Consider the following 22,421-nt stretch of genomic DNA (forward strand, 5'->3'; position numbering starts at 1 on the left):
GGAAAATGGCTGCAATGAAACAAAGAGTGAAAAATTTAAAGGGGTCTGAATACTTTCCGTACCCACTGTATATCAAAAAAAGTGTTAAAAAGTCATAGAAATCAAGTGTTGAAAAAATGCACACTGTAGTATGCGAAAAAAGTGGATAAACAGTTACAGTATAGTATGTTGAAAAGATTAATAAATAGTCCTTGTATAAAATGTCAAAAAAGCCACAGTATAGCATGTCGGAAAAAAGCAATGAAAAAGTCATAGCATAGTACTTGGGAAAAATTTATTTAAAAAAATAATGGTTTAGTATGTTGCAAAAAGGGATCAATTAGTCATACTGTGTTATAATAGAAAAAAAATGAAATAAAAAATTCATAGTAAAGTATGTCAAAAAAAGTATTAATATGGTATGTTGAAAAAAGTGATATAAAACCATAGCATAGTATGTCATTAAAATCCATAGGATGGTGTTTGAAAAAATTAAATTTAAAGAGTCGTTGTATAGTATGTTGAAAAAAATAATATTTTAGTATGTTGAAAACAGTGATAAAAAGTCACAGTATAGTATGTCAAAAAAAGTGAAAAAGTCCTGTCGAAAAAAGTGTTAAAAAAGTCATAGCATAGTATGCCAAAAAAGTCATAAGATAGTATGTCGATAAATGTTTTTAAATTCATAGTATAGTATGTCAAAAAAAACAGATTAAAAAGTCAAAGTAGAGTATATTGAAAAGGTCCTAGGATAGTATGACAAAAGAAGTGATAAAAAAGTCATGATATAGTATCTTGAAAAAAGTCACAGTATAGTATCTTGAAAAAGTCTTATTATAGTATGTCAAAAAAGGTGTTGAAAAGTCATAGTATAGCATGTCAAAAAAAGGGATAAAAAGTCATAGAATAGCATGTCAAAAGAAATGATAAAAAATCATAGTATAGTATGTCGAAAAAAGTATTAATATAGTATGTCAAAAAAAGTGATAAAAAGTCATAGTATAGTTTGTTGAAAAATTATATTTTAGTATGTTGAAAAAAGTGATAAAAAGTCACAGTATAGTATGTCTAAAAAAGTGTTAAAAAAGTCATAGCATAGTATGCCAAAAACGTTATAGGATAGTATGTCGACAAATGTTTTTAAATTCATATTATAGTATGTCAAAAAAGGTGTTGAAAAGTCATAGTATAGTATGTCAAAAAACGTTAAAGTATTGTATGTTGAAAAAAGTCATAGTGTAGTATGTCAAAAAGAGTGAAAAAGTCATGTTGAAAAAAGTGATAAAAACTTCCCAGGATAGAGTGTCAAAAAATTTGATAAAAAGTCATATTACAGTCTGTCAAAAAAAAGTTAAAAAGTCATGGCATAGTATGCTAAAAAAGTTATAGTATGTTGACAAGTGTTTTTAATTTCATATTATATTATGTCAAAAATGATGATAAAAACGTCCCAGGATAGTGTGTCAAAAAAGTGATAAAAAGTCATATTACAGTTTGTCAAAAAAAGTGATAAAAAGTCATGGAAGAAATGATAAAAAGTTAATGTAAAGTATGTCAGAAAAAGTATTAATACAGTATGTCAAAAAAAGTGATAAAAAGTCATAGAATAGTATGTTGAAAAAAATATTTTATAGTATGTTGAAAAAAGTGTTAAAAAGTCATAGTATAGTATGTCAAAACAAAAGTGATAAAAAGTCATAGTATAGTATGTCAAAAAAAGTGATAAAAATTCTTATTTAGTTTGTCAAAAAAAGTGATAAAAAGTCATAGAAAAGCATGTCGAAAGAAATGATAAAAAGTATCTATCATACGTATAGTATGTTGAAAAAAATAGATGAAAAAGTCAAAGTAGAGTGTATTGAAAAGGTCATAGGATAGTATGACGAAAAAAGTGTTAAAAAAGTCATAACATAGAATCTTGCAGAAAATGTCATAGTACAGTATGTCGAAAAAAGTCATAATATAATATGTCAAAAAGGTGTTGAAAAGTCATAGTATAGTATGTTGAAAATAGTATTAATATAGTATGTTGAAAAAAGTGATAAAAAGTCATAGTATAGTATGTTGAAAAAAATATTACAGTATGTTGAAAAAAGTGTTGAAAAGTCATAGTATAGTATGTCAAAAAAAGTGATAAAAAGTCGTAGTATAGTATGTCAAAAAAAGTGATAAAAAGTCATAGTATAGTATGTCAAATAAAGTGATAAAAATTCATATTATAGTTTGTCAAAAAAAAGTGATAAAAAGTCATAGAATAGCATGTCGAAAGAAATGATAAAAAGTCATAGTATAGTATGTTGAAAATAGTATTAATATAGTATGTTGAAAAAAGTGATAAAAAGTCATAGTATAGTATGTCATTAAAATCCATAGGATAGTGTTGGAAAAATATCATTTAAATAGTCATAGAATTGCATGTTAAAAAAAGTATTAATATAATATGTCGAAAAAAGTGATAAAAAGTCATATTATAGATTGTCAAAAAAAGTCCTAGAATAGCATGTTGAAATAAGTGAAAAAGTCATGCTGAAAAAAGTGATAAAAAAGTCATAGCATAGTATGCCAAAAAAAGTCATAGGCTAGTATGTAAGTAAGTATGCTAGTAAGTTTTTAAATTCATGGTGTAGTATGTCGAAGAAAATAGATTAAAAAGTCAAAGTAGAGTATATTGAAAAGGTCATAGGATAGTATGACGAAAGAAGTGATAAAAAAAGTCATAAAACAGTATCTTGAAAAAAGTCATAGTATAGTATGTCAAAAAAGTCATATTATAGTATGTCAAAAAAGGTGTTGAAAAGTCATAGTATAGTCAAAAAACGTTAAAGTATAGTATGTTGAAAAAAGTGATAAAAGTCATAGCATAGTTTGTAAAAAAAAGTGACAAAACGTCATAGAATAGCATGTCAAAAGAAATTATTAAAAAGTCATAGTATAGTATGTTGAAAAAAGTAATATTATAGTATGTCGAAAAAAAGTGATAAACAGTCATAGTATATTATGTCGAAAAAGTGAAAAAGTCATGTCGAAAAGAGTTATAGCATAGTATGCCAAAAAAGTCACAGGATAGCACGTTGACATTTTTTTTTTAATTCATAGTATAGTATGTCAAAAAAAAATAGATAAAAAGATATAGTAAAGGATGTTGAAAAAAAGTGATAAAAAAACATAACATAGCATGCCAAAAAAGTCATAGGACAGTATGTTGATAAATGTTTTTAAATTCATAGTAAAGTATGTCGAAAAAAACAGATAAAAAAGTCAAAGTAGAGTATATTGAAAAGGTCATGGGATAGTATGACGAAAGAAGTGATAAAAAAGTAATAATATAGTATCTTGAAAAAAGTCATAGTATAGTATGTTGAAAAGAGTAATATTATAGTATGTAAAAAAAGGTGTTGAAAAGTCATAGTATGGTATGTCAAAAAAAGTATTAATATAGTATGTCAAAAAAAGTGATAGAATGTCATAGCATAGTATGTTGAAAAAAGTAATATTATAGTATGTCAAAAAAGTGATAAACAGTCATAGTATAGTATGTCGAAAAAAGTGAAAAAGTCATGTCGAAAAAAGTCATAGCATAGTATGCCAAAAAAGTCACAGGCTAGTACGTCGAAAAATGTTTTTAAAATTCATAGTATAGTATGTCAAAAAAAATAGATAAGAAGATATAGTAAAGTATGTTGAAAAAAGTGATAAAAAGTCATAGTATAGTATGCTGAAACAAATAATATTATAGCACGTTGAAGAAAGTAATAAAAAGTCATAGCATAGCATGTCAAAAAAAGTGAAAAAGTCATGTTGAAAAAAGTGATAAAAAAGTCATAATATAGTATCTTGAAAAAAGTCATAGTATAGTATGTTGAAAAAAGTCATAGTATAGTATGGCAAAAAACGTTAAAGTGTAGTATGTTGAAAAAATTCATAGTGTAGTACTTCAAAATAGTGAAAAAGTCATGTTGAAAAAAGTGATAAAAAAGTCCCAGGATAGTATGTCAAAAAATGTGATTAAAAAGTCATTGAGTAGTATGTCAAAAAAGTCTTAAAGAGTTATAGGATAGTATGTCAAAAAACTGAAAAAAGTGATACAAAAGTCATAGTAGAGTATGTTGAATAAAGTTATATTATAGTAGGTCGAAAAAAGTGACAAAAAGTCATAGCATAGTTTGTCAAAAAATGGATAAAAGGTGATAAATTAAAACAAATGGAGACCATGTTTCAACTGTCAACCATCACAACATGCCACCTTCCTCCCCAGGCGACCAAAATAAGACCGCCGCCACTTGAACCCAGATCTAATATAAAATAAATTAGCATACACCAGTATGCCGAAAGAGTAAAAAAATAAAAAAGGGTGATTAAAAGATGATAAAAAAGTCATAGTATAATATGTTGAAAACAGTGATTAAAAAGTAATAGTATAGTAAGTTGAAAAAACAGTGTTAAAAAAGTAATATTATAGTATGTCGAAAAATATACAAAAGTTGTTGTATGATATGTCAAAAAAGTGATAAAAATGCATGGTATAGTATGTTGAAAAAACTGATACAAAAGTCATGGTATAATATGTTGAAAAAGTGATTAATGAGTCATTCTATATTACGTTGAAAATAAAGAAAAAGAATCCTAGTGTAGTACATCAAAAAAAAGAGAGTCACAGTATAGTATTTAGAAAAATTTGAACAGTCACAGTTTAGTATGTTGAAAAAAAGTAATAATTAGTCATGGTATAGTATGTTGAAAAAAATGATACAAAAGGCATGTATGTATGTCGAAAATTGTCAAAAAAATGAAAAAAACAGTCATAGTAAAGTATATGGTATAGTAGTACAGTGTACAGTAGTACAGTGTGATGTAAAAATATCACACATAAAAATATCATTCAAATAGTCATAGGATAGTACGTCACAATAAATTTCACAAAAAGTTATAGTACAGTATTTCATTAAAATCCATAGGATGGTGTCACAAAAAAGTAATAGTATTGGATACCATAATAAATGTCATAAAATCTCATAGTATGTTAAGTATATCATAAAACAGTCATAGTACAGTATGCTATAAAATTGTCATAAAGAAGTCATAGTATTGTACAGTATGTCAAAAAAGTCATGGTGGCTTGTGTTGCAAAGCTCTTTGAGGGTTGCTAAGAGTCCATGTCCCTTTAGCATCTGGTCATTGACAGCAGGTCTAATGAGTGGGGGAGAGGACGCAACTATCGCTATGCCAACGGATGTTTAAAGACATTTCTACACAAATAACAGCTAGTGCACGTGCGCCAAGCTCCACAGTGACGGCGATATGAAAGAGAACCAGGTGCACATGATTTCACCTTCTCAGTCATTTTAAATGTACGATTTTTCAAAAGTTAATTTGTCATACACAATGCAACACACAAAAGTTTCAGAAAACATAAAAATTGGTTAATAACACTTAAGTACTAAAATATTAGAGATCTTCTTTTTCATTGGTGGACAATGTGATATGTACAGTCACGCATGAATTGTTTTTTCTTCTTTAGTCTAAACCCAATACCTGGTTATGTGTTGCAACTTATTTCAAATAAAATGTGGTTCCATCAGTTTCTGAATGTCATGTTTAATTACAAATTGTTTAATGAATAAAATATTGATGAAAGACTAAGGCCACTGAATTACTTCACATATACAGTACATGTATGTAAACAAACGGTAGTTAAGAAATAAAGTAGGTGTCTCAATTTTACTATAAAAGGGTTTATTTTATGTTCAACACTCTTTGGGTGATACATTTGTTCTTTAATAGATAATATAATAAAAAAAAATATTTTACAAACTAGCCACTCCCAATTATACTGTACAACCAGTAGTTTTTCATCAATTTTATGAGGCACTGCATTGACTACTAGTTTTATAAAGTAATATTCTGGAGTTAGGGCCCAGCCCAATGGTTTCTTGTAAATATTTTTAACAGAACACAGTTTCACTAGAGGCCATTTTTCTTTCGTTTCACATTTTCAAACACATTTCCTCTACACATTTTGTAACAGCATCTAGCAAAGTGAACTGTTGCCTTAAATAAAGGCTCAACAATGTTTTATTCTCTGAAACATTAGCTGCTCGACGGTTGCCAAGATGGAGATATGACCTCAGCCACTGCGTGCCTATTCCTTGCCACCAATGAAATACTGTGCGAGTCCTCTTTACAGCTCATCTCGTATCACTGGTTCAGACTGGTCATCCACCTTGAGTTTCAGTTCATTTTCAACAATCTTGCCATCTTCATTGTGGTCCTGGTTATCAAACATGTCCTTGATGATGCTGTCGGCATCAAACCCTGGCAGAAGACGACCTTTGCCCTCTTTGACTTGGAGCATGATGAAGGCTGAAAACTGGAGAAAGCGTTGCAATGTTAAAAGCGTGTTTACACCCAGGTTGTTCAGATAAGATTTAGCAGGGAGAAGTATTTAGTTGTCTGCTTACCTCCTCTAGAGGTACCTCTTTGTCACCGTTGAGGTCCATAGCAGGAAAGAGGGGATCAGGGCTGTCTTCCAGCCACACAAACATGTAGCCTTCAGGAACACCCTTCTGCAGCTCCACTAACTCCAGCTCAAAGAAGAGCACTGCACTCCTGGGAACTTCTCCAGCTGGAGACCCCAAAACAGAGAAGAGAAAACATAATTTGGGGTAAAAAGAAAGTGGGTTCAGAATGCAATCGGAGCAGTTCCTATGACTCACCTCCATTTTCACCATGTCCCCAGTGTGGTGGAACGACCACTTCCCTCCTCTCGCCCACACACATGCCCCTCAAACCTTTCTCCAAACCCAGGATCACCTTATTCGCTCCAAGAGTCGTGATGGAAGGTGAGTCATAGTTGTCCCTGAAAATGGACACAAACTGTTACTACTCTTAACAGTGGGAAGTTTTAAAATGCTCACTAAAACATTTCCATGTATCAAAACCTTGAGCCAAGCAGACATATGTACTGTTGTCAAGGATACATAAAATGGTATAATATCTGCAGTTCTAAGGCCCGCCGCAATCTGTCAGACAAGGAGCCAGCAAGGATTACATGCGTAAACCATGAGGAGGAGGATGCAGTGTAGCAGAGGGCGCTCACGAGGAGTACAGCAGGGTGCCGTCCATCATGGAGCAGTTATAACGATACTGAATCAAATCGTTAGTTTCACTGGTCACTTTGCAATCGTGGGGCTTGTAGGTGGATTTGATGTCGACTGGGTCTTCAGGGTTGTGGAAATCAATGACGTGAATGTGAAAGACCAGCACAGCAGAGCTAGGAATGAGGTCTCCTACACCGGGAGAAAGAAAATAAACAGGGTAGCATTACAAACACAAACAAGACTGAGAAGAAGTTGGTCCATTCCAAGTGTTTTTTGAATCCTCCCAATTCATGTGTCCAACTCACCAACCCCTTCTTGGCCGTACGCCATGTGAGGAGGGATGCTAATCTTTCTCCTCTCTCCTATGCACAGCCCATGCAGGGCTTTGTCCATCCCTCGGATCACATATCCCTTGCCGACGTAAGTGTTATAGGTGCTGTTTCGCTTGTAGCTGTCAAGGGAAGAGTTAAAGGGATAGTAAGGATTTCTGAAGTGGGGTTGTATGAGCTACTTATTCATATCAGTGTATGTCTATTGTACTATGGACAAGGCAGTATTTTAAAAAACCCAACCTAACCTAACCACCTAAAAAAACAACAACAATATCAATAAGTGCATGCTAAATTTAGAATATTTTCACAGCTTTACCTTGATGTTAGATAGCCTTTTCTGACAGGGAACTGAAGCCATAATCTATGCTATCTTCAAACCCATCCGACTCTTGACAAAACAATCATTTGTACCGCGCAGAACACGGGAGATGTTGGTCCACTGCTGCCTCGATCAGCTAGTTGGTTAACCAGAACTAACTCTTTAAAATGATCCTTTTTGTCAAAGGAGTCGGGTGGCTTTGAAAAGAGCATAGATGTATGGCGTCAGTTCCCTGTCCGAAAGGGCTGTCTGAAGACAAGGTAAAGTGGTGAACATGAGCTAAGTATATTGTACGCTTAAACTGAAATGGGTATATTTATCTGTTGGCCCCGTGCAGAACAGTGCATTGCTAAGTTTCTGTGCCAGTACCTCGGTCTGCTTCTCCAAACTTGGGGTGTGCCGACTGCCATCTACTGTAGGTAATACCCTGACTAGGAATAAGTACCTCACACAATCCTACAATCCTAACTAGCCCTTTAAACTCGGGTAATTTTGCTTTACATTTGGTTGCTTTTGTAGAATGGAGAAAGCTCAGGTTTACCTTGAGTCAAAGGCTGTGCCGTCCTGGAAGGTACCGTTGTAGTGGTAGCGGATGTAATCTCCAGTCACCGTCCTGCGGATGCAGCCTTTAGGCACCTCCTTCACCTCCACAACTATGTCATCCTTAGGGTTAAACACATCAACCAGGAGGACCTGGAACACCAGGGTAGCCTGGGGAGGGATCTGAGTTCCTGTTAGCGAAAAAAGTAAGACATGCATTGTGTCTGTTTCAGGTCCGTACCAATCACATATCCTTTACCTTAATGTGGACCATTTCTAAAAGCACACTTTTACTCTTGAGATCAGTTTCCTTCCTTACAGGCACACTTTTTTTGGTTCATATTAGTGTGGTGTGAAACTTTCCCTCTTGCAGAGAGTCGTGTATGACATTAGCAATCCTAATGTCAATCCGAATGTCAGTGTTTAGCACGTCTGCCAGTTGGCACTTCAGAGTTCGATCCCCAGTCCAGGCAGGACCTGTCTGTGTAGAGTTTGCATGTTCTCCCTGTGTTTGTGTGGGTTTTCTCTGGGTGCTCCGGTTTCCTCCCACCATAAAGACATGCATGCTAGCTAACTTGGATTACAGCTGAAAATTAGCCGACTGGCGAATTTACACCGATGTTGATCAATGTGCATTGTCCTAATGTAATAAATAAATCTTAAATATTTTTGCATTACTTTTATACACATTTTTATTATAATAATAGTGCAGTGATCGTGGACATGAAATATAAGTGCAACGAAACAATAATCAAACATGAATACTATCGAGTTTCACACATATACCCAAACACAACTACAGAGAAGCATTGTCTAAATAGTCTTTGCTCTCAAATGTGGTACCATGCAAAAATAATGTAACTTGACAATAAAAGCAAATGAGACAACTTGCTCACTGTAATAGATGTCTGTTTGTCAAACCATAAACTACTTGAAAGTATTATAAACAAGACAGAGTCATCTTGGACATTACTATTTTGTACCTTTGCCAGTCTCTCCATATGCCAGGAAGGGTGGGATGATGATGATCCTTCTCTCCCCGACACACATGCCCAAAAGACCTTCTTCCATGCCTTTGATGAGGTCACCCTGTCCCAAGTAGGTGTCATAGGTTGAATTCTTCGAGTAACTAAATAAAAGACAAAGTTCTTGAGAATCACAGAAATAGATGAGACATACCTTGATGTTAAAACCTAACGTCACCTGGAGCCAAAAGCTTCACCAGACAGCAGGGTGCCATTGTAGTGGTAACGAAGGAAATCCGATGCCACGGTGGTGCGTTTGCAGCCGGCAGGTTTGCTTAGTGTGCGGATCTGGACCTTGTCCTGGGTGTTCCATATGTCCAGCAGGAGAACATCATACACTAACACAGCGTCAGGAGGGATCACACCACCTGTCGGTGAAAACAACACAGATTGGCATAAACTAGAAGAGATAATGTATCCAACAAAGTGCTGTTACTCATCTTCATCTGCACCTGTTCCGATGCTTCCATAGGCCAGGTGTGGGGGGATTGTGATCCTCCTGCGTTCATTGACACACATGCTGAGGAGACCGCGGTCCATCCCTGTGATGAGCCTGCCCAGGCCGACCTGGCTGATGAAGGCTTTGCCTCGGTCATGACTGTGTAGACAACAAAAGGGAGAGCTGGATGAGAGTGTATTATCAATGGAATCCACCAAAGTAGGTAGAAGGGTCAAAATAGTAGGTGGCGATAAATGGAATCTAGAGGCTCATGTCATGGTGCAGTTAAAATGTTATGGTGCTTTAAAGTCTGCCTCCAATGTTCCATCCACATCAGCAGAATTATTTAAAAGGTGTCTATCTCGGCTTCATTATCAGCCATGTATTTTGATATTTCATTTTAAAAACCTAGGGAGGTTATTTGACGAATGGCATCAAAAATATCCACCACCTTAAAAAACATTACTAAAATTCACATTTTCTCTACTTACAATTAAGTGTTGTATAGTAAATCACTGTTAAAGTGCAACTAATGTATTGTTATAGAAATATTGAGGGGATACTAAGTTATTGATTTGATGTAGGGATTGACACGTCTGCTATTATCTCAGCTGAATTGTGAATCCATCAGGCAAAATGGGTGAATGCTGTACTTTCTACGCTTTTCATTGTGTCTCCATGATACTTGATAAAGTTACTGAGACATTCCCACAGCACTTTCACCATTTTACAACTGAAATCCCAATTTCTGCAAGAGCTATATCTGCAGACAGAAAAACAGATTTAAGCTGTAAATGAACGCATTCTTGAATAAACTGATATTAAAATGTGTATTTCGCTGCAACCTCACCTGGAGTCAAACTTTATCCCGTCTGCAAAGAAGGTCCCGTTAAAATGATAACGGATATAATCTTCTGTTTGCACTTCTCGAGGACAAATTTTCGGTATATCGTATCGATCGATAACTACATCCTCTAACGGCCCCGGGTTGGAATTCACAGTAACTAACGTTACATGAAGGCAACATAAAACCGCAATCAGATCCATTTGGAAAGTTGTAACAAAAGAGAGAGCCCGTCTAGAGGGGTGATGAGGTTGAAGAAGTGGAGAGAAGTAGACTACCGAATGAAGTCTGGGACAGGGGAGCTGTGTCAAGCCAGTTGGAATGAGATAGACTTCCGGTTACGATTACAAAATAAATGTCTTCTCACGTACCCAATGAAGAAACTGACTTTTACAATATTTATTATTACGTTTAATTAAACACATAAACAAACAAACATATACGTTAGTATAATGATATAATAATAATAATATTATAACGTTACATAAACAGTCTTTTATAGGGGACGCAAAATGGTGGGGCAAAAACTGGTAGCCTACTTTAGACAGATGCGAAACCAGAATTGTAAGCTACACAATTTTGCACATTACTGAAGAAAAAGTGCTACATTTTAAGAAGGTCAAGTTGCATATGTGATTGTTGTAAGTGGAAAAGATAAGACTATTTGATTCAAAATGTAGTCTAAAATGTTTAAAACAAGGTAGGCTACATCACTATTTTCTGCTTAACATTTCCGAACTTACCTTGGCATGGGCTGCAGTTGATCCATTTATTAGGTGTGTGGTGCAGCACTTGCTTTTGAAATAGAAAACAACCTATCAGACAAATGTTGATACATTAACCAACAGCCTCCAGATATCCTGTCAACATAGGCCTGCAGTAGGCCTATTAAGTGACTCGGAATATGGGTTATCTAGAATAGAAAAACAAACATGTACTTATGCATATTCAACATAATATATTTCTTTAAGTAAAAAGAAAATCTGCATATACTTAGTGGTTTTATACTCGATGGGAAATCAACTAACTTCCGGCCTTATTCACTCTCTCTCTGTCCCGCTTTACGCATCTCTTGGGTCATCCCTCCAGAGAGCAGCAGGAGGAGTGGCCCGTGGGCCTCCACCCACTTTTAAAAAGAATTCTGCAAACGTGTAATGCCTGGCCCAGAGGCCTGGCCCATGAGTTCACTTAGGTATGAGATGATGCCCAAAATTATAACGTGCCTCCTCATAATCTGAAAATATTATTTCTCACCATCAGTTAACGTATGGCAAGCATTTGCCCACTACTGCCTGTGTTTTTCACATTATATTTTAAACAGTCATTACACACGTAATTACTTTACGGATCTTTTCTTCCTCATAAAAATGTCTCTGGGTCCTAATAACCATCCCACTGAGTTATACAAAAGTATGTCTGAGCCTTCTAACATTATGAATGTGAGATTTTGCCGACTCACAGGTTGTATTTTCCTATAGGTAATATGTCAACTATGCAAGGTGATTTTGTAGCTCACCAACCCATGTCTCAGCTTGTCAGTTTGCTCGGAATGTAGGTAACCAAATTGAAAATAGTCTTATCACTTCAGACAACTACATTCAGTCAATATATTTGATGAATATATAATCTGCCTAGGATTTAAGAGCAGGAGGCAAACGTTTTTAAATAACTAAATTAGACCCCTGTAAATACGTTTAAATGTTGGTTCATGGGACTGGGTGGATGACCCTGGAAAACACTGAGAAAGCTGGACCGTTTTTCTGAGGTCCCAACTCAGACTGTGACGTATGTCAAGTAAGCCATAGTTATCACCATTTATACCGGAAGTACGGACTTCTTTATTCAAAGTAATTGTTGAAATTTGCATTTATCAGCAGTAGAGCTGCAAATACCAGTTAACTTGTTGATTAATCTTCTTATATTTTCCTCTGTATGCTTAATAGTTGCTCAACTTGTCAATGCTCAACTTGCCAGCGCCAATACTAAAAGCTTATTACAATTAGTTTTATCTGCAGCCATAAAAAATAAATTCAATTATAAAAGCACACCGATCTAGTTATTATTAACTTGGAACATGCCTGCAAATAAGCATTGCATGCAAATAAGCATTGCATGAAGGGCAGCCTCTTGTTCTTAAATGGGGATAAAAATATGTTTGCACACATACAATTTGCTTGTGTGTGCGTTTTACGCAATTACGCACGCACACGCACACACACACACACAGTACTCTGTATTGCAGCTTAAAACAATAACTTTAAGGGAAATAATTACGCACACGCACGCACACACACACACACACACACACACACACAGTACCCTGTATTGCAGCTTAAAACAATAACTTTAAGGGAAATAATGACATGATGTTCCAAATGTTTTTGATTTTTTTCTGAAACTATGTCATGTGAAAATTACAGGCGGGAAGAAAATAACAATTACAAATTAATCAACAATTATAAATCTCAAGCACTGCAGCATCTTTGAAGGATGGCTGGCAGTAATATATGATGTTTGGCGAAAATGGGCTCATCTTTAAAAAAAAGAAAACACATAAGTTCCATTGAGCTTTTATTTTGAAAGCTCTGACCAGAAGTTCCTGTTTTCAGCATCTAGCTCGACGCGGCTCTCCCAGCCTACACTACGTGCCGACATGAGCATTCCCTGGTAAAGAAAAAGGACGTTTCCTGACCCATTCAAAACAAGCAGAGTCTCCTGCTGGAGCCGGTGGAGGTAACGATGCTCCTGAAAAGCCTGAGTCTGGCTCTTATAATCTCGACACTGGTGGAGGCTCAGTATGAAAAGTACAGCTTTAAAAGTTTCCCTCAGAAGGACATCATGCCGCTGGACTCTGCCTACAGCTACGCGCTGGAGCAGTACGGGGCGCAGAACTGGGCAGAGAGCATCAAGTTCCTGGAGCTCAGCCTGCGGCTCCACCGGCTGCTGCGGGACAGCGAGCTTTTCTGTAGCCGCAACTGCAGCTCCGTCAGCCGGGACAACGACAGCCTCTTCACAGACAGCTCGCTCCGCGTCATGCGCCACATCCTTCTGAGGGCTGCCTGCCTTAAAAAGTGCAAGGCACAGTTTCCAGTGTTTAACATGTCCTACCCACAGAGGGATTTATTGGAAAGCTTCGAGAACAGGGTCCCGTATCGGTACATACAGTATGCACACTACCAGGTGAGACCAAATGTGCTTGATGTTCAGAATTGTGCCCAAAACTAAGAGTGTGAAATAAATGGAGGCCTTTGCCATACATTCTGAAGTTACACCAAATACTTCCCAAAGTGCATGTTGGAGAATTGTAATAAGGTGAAATATAGGCTAGTGCGAGTTGGCCGTTATAAACTCACTGGAATACAGTAAGGGTCGGACAGTAGGATGTGGATTTAGCATTACCATAACTGTCCGTAACGGGCGCAATCGCACAACAAAAGTATCTCCAGTCGGATTTTCGAGGCTTATTGACTCGGGCTGACTCACCGAGAGGAAATTTCTCTCCGTGCAGTACCGTTTCCTTGCTGTTTTTTTGCGCCCTCCTGCAGACCAAGCAGTAGTTGAGCATGTGCCACGTCTCTTTCAGTGTTCCCCCTGAAACAATCCCCTTATTCTTCTCTGTCAGGCTGGGTGATGCGGACCATAGTTTTGCGTTGGCTAAAATAGCCTACTGATCAAATTTTTAGTTTCATAAAGTGTGTAAAGATTTCCAGATAATCTCCATGTTATTGTAGACAACATTCATTATATTACTGTTTAATAAACAGCCACCACCACAAAACTCTGCTGTGATCCTTCAGGTGCTGGTGGTGTAATTTGGCACTCACCACTATCAAAGTACTAACGCCTTTAAATCGGAGTAGTTAATAGTTTTGGCTGGTAAAATAAAAGGTAAATCAAAGCTCTCTGTCTGGTGATCAAACAGCCACCCAGATCAACAAAGCAGGCCTTTAGGATTTACATGACTTTGATTTCCCTGACTCTATTTGAAGGGGGCTCTCTCCTCTTCTTTGAGGACTGGGTAGTTTAATGTGTTCATTACATTTAGTTTTTTTTGGCCAAGACTACCTTATGAGACCAAAACAGTGGATCACATCACTCTAGTTTTAAAGTCTTTACACTGGCTTCCTGTCCCTTTTAGAACGGATTTCCAAATACTTCTTTTGGGTTATAAAGCACCTACCGGTTTAGAGCCAAAATACATTTCGGATCTGCAGCTACATTATGAGCCATACTAAACAGGGAGAAGCAGCGTTTAGTTGTTATGCACCAAACATCTGGGACAAACTCCCAGAAAACTGCAGGTCCGCTGCAACTCTCTGTTCTTACAAATCAAGGATGAGGACCTTTCTTTTTGATGCTGCCTTTCTTTAAATATTTGTTAATTTATTATACTGCACTGTAACTATTATTCTCATATATCTGTGTTTATACTTTTAACTGTTTTAACTACTATTTAATGCTTTATGTAAAGCACTTTGGATTGCCTTTTTGCTGAAATGTGCAATACAAATAAAGCTGCCTTGCCCCATATACAGTACCTACCCTTTTCCCCTTATTTATTTCACAGTTCTGCATACAGCACCACATTAGTTTTCTATTGACTGACTCACAAGAATTCATATTCTGACATCACTGATCTGCATCAGTAGTTGTTGGAGAAAAAGGGGTCAGAGGTCACGCTAATGACAGGAGCTGCGGTTTCCCTTCTTGCAAGTGGGAAAGATGGTGTTTCATGTTTAAAAAAAAATCCCCCCAGACACTGTGGAATTGATTGTAAAGCTATCTATTCTTCCTCAGCTTAACAACTTGGAGAAGGCTGTGTCGGCGGCTCACACCTTCCTGAAGAAGAACCCGAGTGATCCCTATTTGACCAAGAACATGAATTATTACAAGACCCTGTTTGATGTGGAAGAATATCTCATCGACCACGAGGAGCAGCCGTATGAAGTTCGTAGATCAACATCTTCTTCCTTATTCAGACTGCAACTCACGCTAGACTATTCAACATTTTCTAACCACAACTCTTTGTTATCCAGAGTGTTTTCCTGAAGAGTGTGACGCTTTACAACAGCGGTGACTTCAGCAGCAGCGCCCGACACATGGAGCAGGCCATCACGCAGTACTTTGATATATACAGTCTCTGCTTGCTAGGCTGTGAGAGCTCATACGAGATCGTAGAGTTCAAAGACTTCTATCCTGCACTGGCAGGTAAGAAGAGAGCAATTCAAGAGCTGTTTCCGTGTGTTTAAGAGAAGAAAATAATATGCTTTTTGTTCCCTCAGATCTCTACACCGATGTGCTGAAATGTAAGGTAAAATGCGAAGAGCACCTGACACCCAGCGTTGGAGGCTTCTTTGTGAAGAAGTTTGTAGCCACTATGTATCACTACCTCCAGTTTTCCTATTATAAACGTAAGAGCCATGACAAAGATTCTGGATCAGACTTTTGACAGCAGTCTGTGTAAGACTGGTCAAACATGTATTATTTTGTGATCCTCTACAGTGAATGATGTAAAGAACGCTGCTCCGTGTGCAGCCAGTTACATCCTGTTTGACAGCAAAGACCAGGTGATGCAGCAAAATGTAGCGTACTATCGCTTCTACAGGGAGCAGTGGGGACTCGAGGAAAGAGACTTTCAGCCTCGAGCCGTGAGTAAAACAAAGACCTCATTGCTGCTCTTTCTTGATACTTCATGTACTTCAGTGGGTGAACCAGAGGCAGCAGAAATAGTTCACACTGGCTGTACTAAACCAAAGCAGGAAAACTGTAGCATAAAGCGGTCTTGGCGTGAACATTAACACAATGTCAGGGTGGTAATTAGAAAGCCATGTGCTCCCATAAAGGCCGAGTTGTTTTCCCATCTTTTCAGCTTGGTGTAGAGTTTTCAGCAGCTGCAGTGGTTAACGTCTTTGCCTTCAGAAGCTGCCCTTGCTTCAATTAAATGTAGTACTGCTGTAAACTTTAAGGCTTCCAAACTAAGAGGGAAAAAATACAGTAAACAAAAGGAAAACCGGTCCCAATTTTGTTGCTTAGCGCCAATCTGTAAAACAGCCAGACGTCGGCTTGTTCTCGAGTGCTGCGCAGGTCAACGCAAGAGCTGATGCCACTTTTGTTTTTCAGGAGGCCCTGAGGTACTTTAATGAGACAACCAAGCAGAATGAGATGCTGGAGTTTGCACTGAACTACCTACAAACTGACGATGAGGTACGTTATGTTGTTGAAAAGCAGAGATGGTGGGAAGTTTACAGTAAGCATTGGTTTTGGGCAGCACAGGGAAATTGTGAGGACAGCAATGACGCAAAGTCCAGCAGAAGTCACATTTAGTTAACCTTCTTTGCAAATAAGCGAGCCTATGTAACTTTTTAGAAACAGTGTCACTGTAACCACAAGTGACAATTAAAAAATAATGCTAAATGCTTAAACACAATCTGGCAGTAGCACAGTCGGTGAACTGATGTAGTGAAGTAATGTGTGTACAAATATCTACCCAAACCTCAACTAACATTAGCCATTATAAGCTACTGGTATTACCAGACAGGTTGTAGCATTCAGTGTGTATACACGTAGAAATTTCCTTAAAAACACTATATTATATCATGCAGTAGTTGTTTATATAATATGCTAGTTAAATAAGACATTGTAGACAAATTAAATTGCAATTTCCTTAAAAATAGACATGTTTTTTTTCTGTATCCAAGTAGCGGTATCTTTTTATGCTGATTTAATCTGTGCAAACAAAATTCCATCAACCGCCATTGTGTTGAGGTGGCGGCAGAAACAGACATCTCAAAACCCTTAGCAGATAAAACTTAATCTGTCTGCATGACTAGACAACGCTACGTAGGTACTTAGAAAAAGATGTTTTTGTGAAATGAAGCTATAACTTGGCTCAACAACAACTAAATTAGCTGATCTAGTTGGAGTTTGGGCCCATGTTTTCCTTCACCTTTTCATTTAGGTTGATCAAACATTCTAAAGAACGTTTGGGGATATACATTTTTACTTTAGAGGAGTGAATTAGCACACTGAGCGCAGGCTGCTGTTGAGGTTGTGGAAATGGCAACACAATAAAAAAAAAGTCTCACAGGATGAAAGAGAGAGAAAGAGAGGATGAAGCCTGCGGGAGAGAAAGAAGGAGGTGGGGGCTGTGTTTTCCAGCAGCGTGTGGTATGTGGCTGGGAGGTGTTGGCCACATCCATTTAACTCAGGTCGACCCCTCCCATCGCTACACATTGCCTGGAACAAAGAGTTGGGGAGGATTGGGATAGTTTAGGCTAAATTACAGGCTGCACAAGTGACTGATTTATACAAACGAAAAGCATAAAGTATGGTTTGCCAGATGGAAGTAGAGATAGTCACTTTCTTGCTTGCTGTTTGACTGCGTGTGTTTTGTGCTACCTTTAAGGACGTGGTTAGTCCAGAAGAAATGGCTTCTTCTCACACGGTGCATCCCGACGCTGAGTTCGATGGTATGGGAGACTACGAGGAGTCCTTCCTGGCTGAGTGGTGGCAAGAACCCAAAACTAAGTGGGACACTGGAGAGGTTGCAGACTGACATCTGTCCTTCTCGTCTCCTGTGCAGAAAGCGTCCTCATCCGGCTGTCCCACCTCTCATGACAAACCAAAAAATGTTGACCTTCATACAGATACCGACATTCTTAACAGTATTTAGCAGAAAAAGCTGTGTACTTTCACCCTGCTGAAGAATAATAGGTTGCACTTATCCGTCATGTTGATCAAGATCAGAGATCGACATATTCTGTCTGGGCTGTCATCAGCCTTTTAAAAGGTTTATTTCTATAGTCATTGGCCTGTATGCATACATTTGTCAATGACTTTTAAAAAAAAAAAGGTTTTTATTTAATGAAAGCTAAATGCCTCTGTGCCGTGGTATGAGGAAAGTGACGTGAAGCTTTTCTTATGCTTGAAAATTTGTCAAGTTGAGTTGTTGTAATAATTTGCTCATAATAAAAATAATATTTTAATATACTTTTCTTGTTAGTCACTTAATATCAATGAGATCATCAAAAATGCCGGAGGCGCAACAACTCTTTGATTGTAGTAGTGTTAAATTTAGTAGTTGATTAATTTAGATAATTGATCAATTATTTATCGAGGAGTAATTTATAATTTCAACAATTTGATTGGATTGAATTGGATTTTGTTTAGGTTTTATATTGGAAATTAAACCAGGTTATACTATGATTACATACTGTATACCAGTTTGGGGGTCTGGTAAACTGATGGTGATTTTTGTTGTTTGATTCTTTAGACTAAAAAAAATAAGTAATTAAAAGAATTGATAGTATAAATGATCTGCAGTCACAGCCCCAGATTGTTGGAACTCTTTTGGTACATAATTGATGGAAACCATAACTGAAACTGTGTTTCATACTGAATGTAATTTAACATAGATGATTATATATATTTTTTTAAATAAAGTTTTCAAAAACAGAAAACCAAGGCATAGAACTCTAAAGTCTAACCATCTATTAAAACCATAAAATATAAATACCACAACAGCAAGAGTAGATGTGGTTCCATTTTTTGTATTTTATTTTCTTCTTCAGTCTTATTTCATTTCTTTTTGTTTAAATTGAAAAAGATAGTGCCTAGAAATATGGGACACGATGCATCTTATTTTTGTTTTCCCCCTAAACTTCAAAATCAAACAGATTGTATTGGATGCCAACTCTGTACATATTGTAATAACAACAGTGCATCTGCCAGATGGGCAAAGCTCAAAGGAACCAAACTGACGGATACAGTTTCAGAGAAGCTGCCTCCTGGACCCCGGACTAGATCTCTTTAATCTCATTTACAATCGGGATCATTACAAAGCCTCTGGGCGCCAGAACTCAGGGCTATCAACAAATGTACAAAAGATTCACAACATTATTTAAGTGATGGCTGGAATGATAAGTGAGATGCAAGATAGCTAGCCTAGCTGTAACGCCACATTTAATGATGCATGAACAGTGTTGACTACAGGATTTCCAAATGTCGGTCTTGTCAAGAGACTAACGGCTACAACTCATTTGAACGTAGCTTTTAAATAAATCTTCATACAGTGCATTTATCATTCAGTATATCTTGCACATATTTACAAAGTAGGTGTGCATACAGTTGGCTAGTGCTTGTTTTTATGTAGATACAGGACTTAAAAACGGTTGAATACTTTATTAATGTGCTGCCTTTATGGTACCATGGCTGCAGCGCACAACAGTTTGTAGAAAGAGACGATATTCTTGATTTTCTAGAGGTAAAAATCTGCCTTTCTACCTGTGATAGGAGTGTTAAGGTATACACAGAAACAATTGCCCCTAACACTAATGTAAACACGCAGACCTTCTTCCTTTCTTTAAAAATATCTTACATGCATACATTCACCCGTGAACAGACATACAGATTAAACCTCCTAAGTGTACAAACTTTGGGCCTGAAAGTGGTGAGCACGCACGACAGATATTGTGGAATGTATGTTGGTCAGTCTGTGGTTGAAAACACTAAGTTACGGTCTCTGCTGCGTCAAGGTTCAGTGGTTTAAAATGATCCCAAAACCATAACACCTAGCTTCCCTCCTTGAACCTGAAAACCTCTGGGTGGGGGTCTGGGTGTTTAAAGAACACATAACAATGAAAAGGTATCAGTCTGAGCTCTGGCTAATGGCTGACTGTTTTTTTAGGCATCATTTTATATGATCATTTGTCCGTCCTTTGTCTCTCTTTGGAAAACAACAGTCCAATAAACGGCTTCTTTTCAGATATATCCATGTTGCCAGACTTTGTAAATTAAAACAGATAATTGTCCACTTTGAGATGTCAAGGCCTGGCCTTGGAGGAACTGTGCATCAGGTCCATTTCCTTTAAGAAAAAAGGAAACTATTCAGCTCCTGTAACATTATTTCAGTCTATTAGATGGCCAGTCTGTGCTAGTCCAACATTTATAATGGCAGGCAGGCAGGCATTGGAAAGACATGTCTCATTTTAAATTGGTCCACTGTTGATATGTTCTTCATCAGAATGTTCAAGATGAGAGTAATGGAGGTACACAGACACCGAATCACATTCTTAGAGCCACCGGACTGGAGATAAACCCTAGGGTCTCCCACAGGGAGAGCCACCTGCTTGCTGTAGGCGTGGCACGGACACAATCCTCAGCGGACTGCTGGAAGCAGCCACACAAGTATGATTTGGCTGGTATAGTGAGAGAAGCTCCACATGCCCAGAGGAGTCGGGCAGTAGGACTGACCAGAGGAGCAGACGGAGCGTGGAGGAAACAATTATCAGAAGAAGTTTGGCGAAATTTTAGGACAGGAGTGGAAGACTTTTTTTGTTCCCCTCTTCTCTGATGTGGAAACGACACAGTGCGAGGAGGAAGACAGGAATAGACAGGACGGAGACAGAATGACAGACAGACAGACATCTTATCCTCCACCAGATCTGAAAGAGATGTGAAAATGGATAGTTAACAGGAAGAAAAACAGACTGTTGCATAGGCGACAAAAGATGAAGATGCTTGAGAAATGGAAAAAGCCATTGTGCTTTACAAGGATAAAGGGAATATAGGATTTTTTTGCAAGGGTTTCAAATAAAGTGACTTAGTGGTATATGTATTCAAGCAAAAGGAGCAGCGAGAAAGGCACGGTGAGCACGGTGCTCTGTGGTGATAAGCCAAAGGATGAACTTGAGATGGTGGATGAAGGAGTAAGTGTGGAATGACATGGGCTGTTTTTTTGATGTGATTCCACCAACATGATATCACATGGTTGTGGTCCTAAGTTATACCTTCCTCTTCGAATGTTCCTGCATCCAGAGAGCACACATCAAGGGAAAAGACAAAATGTTAAGATATATCAATGACAAAAAGAAAAAGGACAATCAAATGAATGATAAATTCAACTAGTTTTTAGAAGAATGTTATAAAGCTGATCATTTTGCATTTGAATTGCATGACATTTAGCAAATGCAGTATAACTGCAAGAAAAAGTAAATCATTAACTGTGTGAATTGGTAAAACCCAGCATAAACAGATCAAACAGATGTTTAATGTTGACATAAAATCGGAATCAATATTTGAATAATTTTCTTTTATCCCCCAGTGCTCTCAAAAATCTTTCTTGACCGATTGTAATGACGGCAGCACATGCAGCAGGTCTACAGTACTCATGGCACTGACCTTCTCTGCCCCATACAGTCGGACACCAAAAACTATTACACCCACCCTCTAAAATAGAACTCCAACTTGGAAGTGAAAACATCTTACAGCTCATGCACACATGCACAGACTCTTACCTCTGGCCCTAAAAGGACTGACTTACATGCCACAGGTTATTACATGCTTTTTAATTGACAGTTTCATCAGCCACAAGCAAAGTGAGCAAAGTAAGAGCAGTCCTTTTATCTTAGAGTGTAAGGAGTGAACAATAGCAAGCATGCACAGGTGGAACAGTGCAGAAGAAGCACATCAGCATGGCATTTGGGGATGGGATGCTGCCTGTCAGAGGAAAACTAAATAATGCTGGCTAAAAAAGCACCAAATGTTAAAAGGTTGTTTATGGTAATACATCCATTACACTTTTTCCTTAAAAGGCTAATAAATCTAGTGTTCCTGACAGATTAACATCTCGGTCATGCCCTGTTTTATATATATAATATACATATATATATATGTATATATATAAATAAAAGGGACATATATATATATATATATATACATACAAATTTATACATATTTATATATATATACATACATACATACATACATACATACATACATATATACACTCACCGGCCACTTTATTAGGTACACCTGTCCAACTGCTCGTTAACACTTAATTTCTAAGC

At 37.2% G+C, this 22,421-nt stretch overlaps 3 protein-coding genes across 6 annotated transcripts in view; 1 reads left to right on the forward strand and 2 right to left on the reverse strand.

Moving 5' to 3' along the window:
* Nucleotides 1–5,737: 5,737 nt before the first annotated feature.
* On the reverse strand, nt 5,738–10,876 carry fkbp10a (FKBP prolyl isomerase 10a). The gene is made up of 10 exons (XM_034894815.1): nt 10,582–10,876; nt 9,745–9,890; nt 9,471–9,660; nt 9,251–9,396; nt 8,269–8,458; nt 7,382–7,527; nt 7,076–7,265; nt 6,693–6,835; nt 6,438–6,601; nt 5,738–6,346 (listed from the first exon to the last, which is right to left on the reverse strand). The coding sequence occupies exons 1-10, from the start codon at nt 10,776–10,778 to the stop codon at nt 6,158–6,160; spliced, it is 1,701 nt and encodes a 566-aa protein (XP_034750706.1). The 5' UTR covers nt 10,779–10,876; the 3' UTR covers nt 5,738–6,157.
* A 2,324-nt stretch (nt 10,877–13,200) lies between these two features.
* Nucleotides 13,201–18,564, forward strand: p3h4 (prolyl 3-hydroxylase family member 4 (inactive)). The gene is made up of 7 exons (XM_034894841.1): nt 13,201–13,755; nt 15,373–15,522; nt 15,612–15,783; nt 15,858–15,986; nt 16,078–16,223; nt 16,696–16,779; nt 17,981–18,564. Exons 1-7 carry the CDS (start codon nt 13,315–13,317, stop codon nt 18,128–18,130), a joined length of 1,272 nt encoding a protein of 423 aa, XP_034750732.1. The 5' UTR covers nt 13,201–13,314; the 3' UTR covers nt 18,131–18,564.
* A 779-nt stretch (nt 18,565–19,343) lies between these two features.
* Nucleotides 19,344–22,421, reverse strand: part of LOC117958408 (disintegrin and metalloproteinase domain-containing protein 11-like) — a 19,867-nt gene continuing 16,789 nt past the window's right edge. For 2 of the 4 annotated variants that reach the window (XM_034894764.1, XM_034894765.1), the window contains exons 24-25: nt 21,363–21,380; nt 19,344–21,017 (exon numbers count right to left, since the gene is read on the reverse strand). In XM_034894764.1, coding sequence (XP_034750655.1) covers nt 20,638–21,017; nt 21,363–21,380 — 398 coding nt within the window. In that variant the 3' untranslated portion in view covers nt 19,344–20,637. The remainder of the gene's footprint in view (nt 21,018–21,362; nt 21,381–22,421) is intronic. The other 2 variants (XM_034894767.1, XM_034894766.1) reach the window with 1 other exon arrangement.

Source organism: Etheostoma cragini, chromosome 15 (genome assembly GCF_013103735.1).
Source record: "Etheostoma cragini isolate CJK2018 chromosome 15, CSU_Ecrag_1.0, whole genome shotgun sequence".
Taxonomy (NCBI): domain Eukaryota; kingdom Metazoa; phylum Chordata; class Actinopteri; order Perciformes; family Percidae; genus Etheostoma; species Etheostoma cragini.